The 8907-nt window shown below is 41.6% G+C and overlaps 1 protein-coding gene across 1 annotated transcript; it reads right to left on the minus strand.

The window, feature by feature from the left end:
* Nucleotides 1-826: 826 nt before the first annotated feature.
* On the minus strand, nt 827-8614 carry LOC143974785 (C-X-C motif chemokine 10-like). Its single transcript, XM_077476520.1, has 4 exons — nt 8477-8614; nt 8242-8365; nt 8061-8144; nt 827-2079 (listed from the first exon to the last, which is right to left on the minus strand). Exons 1-4 carry the CDS (start codon nt 8601-8603, stop codon nt 2043-2045), a joined length of 372 nt encoding a protein of 123 aa, XP_077332646.1. The 5' UTR covers nt 8604-8614; the 3' UTR covers nt 827-2042.
* Nucleotides 8615-8907: the final 293 nt, after the last annotated feature.

Genomic DNA, 8907 nt, shown 5'->3' on the forward strand with positions numbered 1-8907 from the left:
ATAAGTGAGGGAGAGTATTGCCATTAATAAAGACACATGAATGTGTTGATGGCTGTAGAAGCAAACATGCAGTTTTCACTTCTAGAAGGCTCCCTAAACGAACTATCATTCAGAATTTTATGAATTGCTAGGAGGCAATTTTTAAACCTGCTGAGTGAATGGAACCCAAATTTGTTATGGATATCCGTAGAGTTAAGTCTCGTACACATGATTGGATTTTCCAACGGGAAATGTGTGACGACAGGCTGGCGAATTTTCTGAGTGTGTGTACACAAGTCCGTCGGACAAAAGTCCAAAGTACAAACACGCATGCTCAGAAGCAAGTATGAGCCAGAAGCAGTAGGTCTTGTAAACTAGCGTTCATAATGAAGAATTAACATTCGTGACGTAGCAAATTATGAAATCTCGAAATGCAGCGCATTTATGGGATAATTATTGCAAACAAATTTTCAAAGGCTTTTTTTTTATAGTGATATCAAGAATAATATTATTATGCTGTTTTTAATTTTTTTTTTATTTGGGCAAGTTACCACAACACCATTATCCCATAGTTTTTAAGATCAAAGATACAACTGCGTTTGTATCCCTTGTCAATTTTACATTGTATTTTTGGAAAACAACATAGTACATCTCTACGTTCATGTTTGTTGGCCAACAATTTCATGCCGTTTGTATGCAAGACAAGTTTCGGCCAACGCCCTTTGGACAAAAGTTCACGGTTTTGTTGGCCTACTATCCGATTGTGTGTACAAGGCTTAAGGACAAGGGTGGGTCCCAGAGTTAGAGGTTACAGAACAGAACACCAAAAGCACACCATGATTTTTTTTTCATAATTTTATTTCTGGACATAAAAAATAAACATCTTAAAAAATGATCTTAGTAGGTATGTATTTATATCTAGATGGTATTGACAAATATAAATACTATACAGGCATCAATAATTTGGGTGTTGTTTAATTAAATTTAATTGACCAGAATAAATATCTGGCCATTGAAATGAATTAGCACTCAAGCGCTATACATATAATAAAGTTACCACGCAATAACATGCATTTACAGTCAAGTTTTCTTGCCTTTAAAATCTCCTGCCATTAAACTCTGCTAAAAGACTATGGGGGAGGTTTACTAAAACTGGTGCATGCAGAATCTGGTACAGCTGTGCATAGAAACCAAACCAGCCCAGATTCCAGATTTTATTTTATGTTATTGTCGACGCTTAATTGAACAAGATAGAAGCTGATTGGCTACCATGGACAGCTTCGCCAGATTCTGTGTGCAACAGATTTAGTAAATCTCCCCCATGTGTGCATGGACACATAAGCTAACATGCAGGGGAGTTCAGAGGCAGGGGAAATACACCAAAAGCCCCTAGGAGCAACGATAAAAACGTCCTGTGTGCATGAGGCTTTAATTCTGAACCCTTTACAGCACACCTAGTGCACTGGGTAATTAAGCAGAGCATGGAGGTATTCTGTACACTTCTCTGTTCAGATACATAGAAAACCTTGTGCCTTCTATGCATATGAGAACCAAAGAAAATAATGGCTGCCAACATGCATTCCATGGAAATGACATAATTGCTTTTATATTTCAACATCTAACAAGATGTTACTTTTTCTTTCTCTAAATAAAGTTATTCTTTGTGCTTCTTGATTTTTGGCTCGTTAGAGAAAGTTACTCGTATGTATGTAACCTTAGATTGTAGGCTGCTTGAGGGTAGGGACTGAAGTGAACGTACAATATATGTAAAGTGCTGCATAAATTGTCAATTCTATATAAATACCTGAAATAATAATAAATAAATTACCTGGTTTTCTAGTGAGCTGTGCAAACAACGTGCATATTTTAAATACACAAATTTGCTTTAAAACAAAGAAATATACATACATTAAACATGTACAACTTTGCACATATATATACATTTCCCAGCAGTGTATAGAAATGCCCTGTTATCCATAGTCACTTGACAGTGCAGGAGGTAGAATTTATTTTCCTAGAATGTACTCCACTTTCTTCCACATTCCTCAGCTTCTATTTTTTACTCAGGGGTGTCTGATCACAGGAATATGTTTCAGGAACCTAGAGCAATGAAAATATAGAGGCGATTCAGTTCGCATTGTGCGCTATACAAGTATTTCATTCATTCATTCATTCATTCATAGATCATAAGACATGCACGCTGACATGACATTCCATAAATGTTGCCTTGTCCAAAACATGGCACATGGAGCATAGGTATAAAGCAGTAAATGTGACATCCACCAAACATTCGCTGCAGATGAATAAATCACTTTAGATCCACTTTCAGGAAATGTTTGCTAAAAGTCACATTCACTGCTTTATAAATATGCTTAATTTATAAAATAGAACATCATTTAATAAACTATCACTATTTCTCTGTACAAGAGTTAGCTGATATATATCTAATGAGCTATGTACAAGTTACATCCATTGCTACTTCACCTGCTTTAGGTCAGCAGTTGACTAGGCATGATGGGAATTGTAGTTCCTGAACAACTGATTGGCAATCGTTTGGAGACCCCTGGACTAGAGCAAGGTTTCTCAACCAGGGATCCATGTAATTCTAGGGTTTCTCCAGAGGTTGCTAGGTGTTCCTTGACGTAATGAGCAATTTTTGCCTCTCAAATAAGTTCCCACTGACAACATTGATCTTTTTAGCTATCTGTAAGAGGCTAAGTCATCCCAATGGCCAAATGTGTGAGGAGAAGGGATGAGCCGAACACTCCCTGGATTGGTTTGCAGCAGAACATGCAAACAGGCAATACATTTGTTTGAACAGGCGAACACCAGTAAAGTCTATGGGACACGAATGTGAAAAATCAAAAGTGGAAATTTTAAAGGCTTATATGCAAGTTATTGCCATAAAAAGCATTTGGGGACCCGGGTCCTGCCCCAGGGGACATATATCAATGACGTTTTCCGGAGCAGTGATTTTAATAATGCCTAAAGTGAAACAATAAAAATGAAATATTCCTTTAAATATCATGCCTGGGGGGTGTCCTTAGTATGCCTGTAAGGTAGTGCTTCTTTCCCATGTTTATAACAGTGCCACAGCAAAATTACATTTCTAAAGGAAAAAAATATTCTTTTAAAACTGCCCATATCTGTACTGCAATATAGATAGAAAATACAATTTAAAAAAAAAAATGGTGTGGATGTCACCCCCAAAATCCATACCAGGCCCTTTAGGACTGGTATGGATATTAAGGGGAACCCTGCACCCAATTTTTTTTTTAAAAATGGCACTATATACTGTGAATAGCAGTCTCCAAGTCTGCTCTTGTCCTTAGATATTCCTGCACCATGTAATGTGATGGTTGCTTGAACCGATCAGACCTTAGTGCTGAGGACTGAAAAATAGTTTAAATGCATCGGTCAGCCAGCCACCTACTCCACCGCTCTTCCTCTGACTGAATGAAGCCTCAGCAACACATTGTCCAGCACCAGGAAATTGTAACCTCCCAGGGTCTGGAAATGTATTGCACAAACCTTTCTTCAAGGCCTGAAGATGCTTTATACTCTGCTCCCTCTGCAAAGGCAGGATGAGTTCTGCAACCTTACCCTTGTAACGTGGATCAAGGAGGGTTGGCAGCCAGTAACGATCCCTCTCCTTGATACCAGGAATTCTAGGGTCCTTTCGCAAGCTTTGCAGAATCAGGGAGGCTTGCAGCGTAAGTTTGCAGAGGCATTCGATTATGAGTCCTTTGGGTCACTAAGGGTCACATGATCCATAACTACCTCCTCCCAGCCACATACAACTCCTTGGGTTTCTGGGGACTGAAAACCATCCCTTGAAGACTGCTGCTGAGTGTTATCCTCTACATCCATGCTGACACAATCCTCCTCCTCCTCTTCTTCCTGTGTGTTTAGCGGGTCCGCAGGAATGCTATCTGGATAAAGGGGGCATTGAGGGGTAAGAAAGTCCTCCTCTTCCTCCCGCTGTTCTGCCTCAAGTGCCCTGTCCATGATTCCACGAAGTGTGTGCTCCAATAGGAAGATTAGAGGGACAGTGTCACTAATGCATGCATTGTCGCTACTCACCATCCTCGTGGCCTCCTCAAATGATGACAGGACAATGCATGCATCCTTGATCAGTAGCCACTGGCGTGGCAAAAAGAAGGCAAGCTCCCCTGACCCTGTCCTGGTGCCATACTCGCACAGGAGCTCATTTATGGCCCTCTGCTGTGTGTGCAGCCGCTGCAGCATTGCCAACATTAAGTTCCACCTGGTGGGCATGTCACAAATGAGGCAGTTGGGTAGGTTGCATTCCCTTTGAATGTTAGCGAGCCAAGCACTGGCATTGTATGACCGGCGGAAATGACCACAGACTTTTCTGGTCTGCCTTAGGAGATCTTGTAAGCCTGGGCACCTAATCAAGTATTGCTGCACCACCAAATTCAGGACGTGTGCCAAACAGGGAACATGGGACAAGTGTCCCTTTTCAGCTGGTGTGACATCAACCACCTCTGAGCCTGCTGCTGCAAAGCTGACAGAATATCTGCCCCAGTGTGGCTCCTGTCCCCTAGGCAGACAAACTCAAGTACCGCATGGCATCTTTTAGCCTGACTGCTTGCGTAGCCCCTTGAATGCTTATGGAGCACTGCTGGTTCAGAGGACAAATCTGCATAAGAGGCCATAGAGGAAGAAGAGAAGGGGGTGGAGGATAGAGATGTAGCAGAATCACCACTAGCATTTTGGAGGCAGAACAAGCTCCAACAACACTCAACCCTGTCCCGCATCCTTCCCAGCTGCCAGCAGAGTTACCCAGTGCGCCGTGAAGGAAAGGTAATGTTCCTGCCCATGCCTGCTGGACCATGAGTCAGTTGTAATATGAACCCTATTGCTGACTGCCCTGTTCAACAAGGTCAAAACTAGAGGCGATTCAGTTCGCATTGTGCGCTATATAAGTATTTCATTCATGGTGAAAAAAGAGATGGCATTTTGGAACCTGCCATTGGGGTACAGCACATTCCACAAATTCACGAAAAGGGGCAGAGTTTACCAAATAAAAAGGCAGCAGTTGCAGTGCTAGCAATTTGGCCAAGCTAGCATTTAGACGCTGAGCATGTGGATGGCTGGGATCTATTTTTTTTATGGTTCAGCAACTGGGGTAGGGAAATTTGCCTGCTAAAATCAGATGGTGTTGTACTGATAGCAGATTGGCTGCAAGTACTTGGGACACCTATTGCTATACTTTCATTCCTGTCAGTGCAGGTTTTTGAGAGGACTGGAGGCATAGTAGGGTTGGAGATCCCAGATGAGGAGCAAGGAGAAGTCCCCCCTTTTTTTACGTGGTTCTTTCAAGTGCTGTGGCAAATGGACTGCATGGCAGGTCGTCATATGTCTGGTCAAGCATGTGGTGCCCAAGCGGCTGCTGTTCTGGCCACGCTTGACATAGGTGGCAAACAGCAATGGTGCAATCTGCTGCACATGTGTCGAAAAAGGCCCACACCAAGGAACTTTTAAAAGTCAGCTGGGAGTCAGCAGTGCCCTTCACCTGCGGAGCTCTGTGGTGTGATGCAATAGGGTGGCTGCCTTTAAGCTGCCCCCTTGAGAACATCCTGCCTCGTTGAAGTTATGCCTCCTCCTCCTCTCTTAGGCACCCAAGTACAGTCAGTGACCTCATCATCCCCTCCTCTCACTCATCACTGGAGCAAACTTGGCAGTATGCCGCAGGTGGGGGAACATGACTGCCATCTTGGGCACCTCTCTCTCTATGTTCATGCTACTCTCTTCCTCAACCTGGGAACCAACATCAGGGCCTTCAAATCGATGCGCATCCTCCAGCAGCATGTACCCGACACTGTGGTCGAATAATTCTGGGGACTCCTCTGTGCATGATGGGAGTGCTACGGAAGGAGTCACTGTGGACAAGGAGCCGGTGGAATAGGCCGCTTTGGCAGCTGTGTTGGAAGGCAAACTACTACTGAGCCTGGGTGACATAGGATGAGGAGGATAAGGACGGCTTTGTTATCCACTCCACCAACTCTTCTGCAGAAAAAAAAATGTCAGCGACCAGAACTGTTGACTGTAGACACAGAGGCTGCGTGCCCTCTTTTAGTGGCCTGTAAGCATCTGCCTCTCCTTAGTGGTCTTTCCGGACATGATGTATTTTTTTTTGTTTTGCAACACCACACTACACTGTATTAGATACTGTGTACACCGCCTGAAGTGTATTAGAAACTGTACAGACTGTATTAGATACTGTGTATACCACCTGCACTGTATTAACAACTGTACCACGGCTGCACTGTATTGTATACTGTGTACACCACCAGAAGTGTAGTAGAAACTGTACACACTGTATTAGATACCGTGTACACTGTCTGCACTCTATTAGAAACTGTACTACAGCTGCACTATATTGTGTACTGTGTACACCACTAGAAGGGTAGTAGAATCTGTACACCCTGTATTAGATACTGTGTACACCACCAGAAATGTAATAGAAACTGTACTATGGCTGCACTGTATTGTGTACTGTGTACACCACCAGAAGTGTAGTAGAAACTGTACACACTGTATTAGATACTATGTACACTGCCTGCACTCTATTAGAAACTGTACTACGGCTGCACTATATTGCGTACTGTGTACACCACCAGAAGTTTAGTAGAAATTGTACTATGGCTGCACTGTATTGTGTACTATGTACACCACCAGAAGTGTAGTAGAAACTGTACACACTGTATCAAATACTGTGTACACCACCAGAAAAGTAGTAGAAACTGTACACACTGCATTAGATAATGTGTACACCACCTGAAGTGTATTAGAAACAGTACACCACTGAATGCACTGTAAATGTAGGCTACACTGGATGCAGTACACCACAAAATGTATGGTACATATAGGCTACACTGGATGCAGAGTATATATATATATATATATATATATATATATATATATATATATATATATATATTATATATACAGTTGTGCCAAGAGGAATGGGCAGCATTACCACCTGAGAAGATAAAGAGCCTACTCTACAACTACCTATATACTAGACTGACTGTATATATATCAAACACACTGGCACTAACTGAGTAACCTGTCTGCTTAATCCAAATCAAGCTATCGCTCTGTCCACGCCAACAACACTACACACGGCCACCGTGTAAGCTGCCTTATATAGTGTGGGGCGTGGACTTAGGCCCCACTAAGCCATGATTGACCAAAGGCCCCCTGCCTTTGGCCAATTATGTCTCTCTTAGCAAAGCACGCTGTGATTGACCAAAGCATGCAGGTCAGGTGCATGCTTTGGCAATCATCATACAGCAATGCACTGCGATGTCACAGTGCATTATGGGCCGTTCCATGGTGCTCAGATTTTCCCATAGTCCATAGGGGTTTATTTACTAAAGCTGTAACGTGTTAAATCAGGCTCACTTCTGCATAAAAACCAACGAGCTTCCATGTTTTATTACCAAAGATTAATTGAACAAGCTGGGGTTAGAAGCTCATTGGTTTCTATGCAGAAGTGAAACTGATTTTACACTTTCCACCTTTAGTAAATAAACCCCTCTCTAACAAGAAGTTGGATTACAGCAGCCAAAAAAACTAATTTGGAGGAGTCTGAGAGCCCCAGGTGATTCTGCCAGTAAAACATGTCCTGTCCTAAGATAACAAAGCTTGCTCAATGTTCTGTTCTGGGATCCACAGAAGACAGCTGGACAGAAGTGATAACTGATGGAGCTGATAAGTTTACAGGGAGTTCCAAGCTTACTGGATTTATGACAAGTCTAGTGGGTATTTTTTTTCACTAATTCAACAGATATAAAATAATGCTAAAATGGTATACCGGGAGCAAAAAAGAAAAACGATTTGTTAGGGTTTACACACTCTAATTGTGATATTATTTTTTTTAAAGTATATTGTTTCCCCAATAATCTGTCTGAATTAGAAACAATTAGCAAAATAAACAAAATAGGCCCTACACACCATTTATATGTATGTATTATAATGGTTGGCCTTGTGCACAAAATGGGGAAAAAACAAAGACAAAATGTCTGGAGATTTCTAAAAATTGCACTTACCGATTTTTTCCACTGAGCAGAACTTTTATTTCTTTCAGGTGTGGACTGACACATTTTGTAGCACCGGTGCTTTTCAATGTGACACTGAGGAAGAATAATATTAAGGAAACCATTACCCACTTACCCATTTGGTAAGTACATATTGACTTAAACACCATGTAATCATGTGCACCCTACTTACATATATTCAGTGTTTTCACACAGAGAGCTTCTTGGATAAACCTCTAGCTGAGCCAGGGCCATCACATTCACCTGCTTAGATAGTTTATTACACAGGCAACGTTTCCCACAAGCAATGGCAAACCCTGATTAAAAAATATAAGAAATGATCAGTGCTTTTATAGACAATGGCAAAAGAAGTACAAACGTCTGTAATTACATAGATTCCATGAGATGTATTATGTATTTCACTGTACCTTGTATAAGAGGAGTAGAGAGCAGGAGAACGCACATGATGACAGCACACTTGTTGTCCATATTGATGGTGTTGGATTCTCTCTGACCAAGATCTAGAGTAGACAGCTGTGTGAAGTACAGCGGCATTGGTCTGTTTATATACATTTCTACTGGATTGCATAATCCAATGATGTCATGACGTTTCCGTCCATGTTTCAGTTTTCTAGGAAGTCTTTAAGAAGTGAAAGTAGTGTTGAGGATCTTTTCCTGTCAGCACAAAGCTAGGCCGTGACCTTTTTGGAAATTCCTGTCTTGTGGACTTTCCCAGAGATCCATGTGGCTAATATATTATTAAAGATAATATAATAGCATCGTGATATATTTTAGTTATATGTGATAGCTGCATAGAATTATTATCTGATTCCTATTACAATATTATAGCAAAGTGACT

The sequence above is a fragment of the Lithobates pipiens genome, unplaced genomic scaffold, assembly GCF_037356315.1.
Source record: "Lithobates pipiens isolate NorthernLeopardFrog02 unplaced genomic scaffold, aLitPip1_a1.2 Scaffold_13, whole genome shotgun sequence".
Taxonomy (NCBI): domain Eukaryota; kingdom Metazoa; phylum Chordata; class Amphibia; order Anura; family Ranidae; genus Lithobates; species Lithobates pipiens.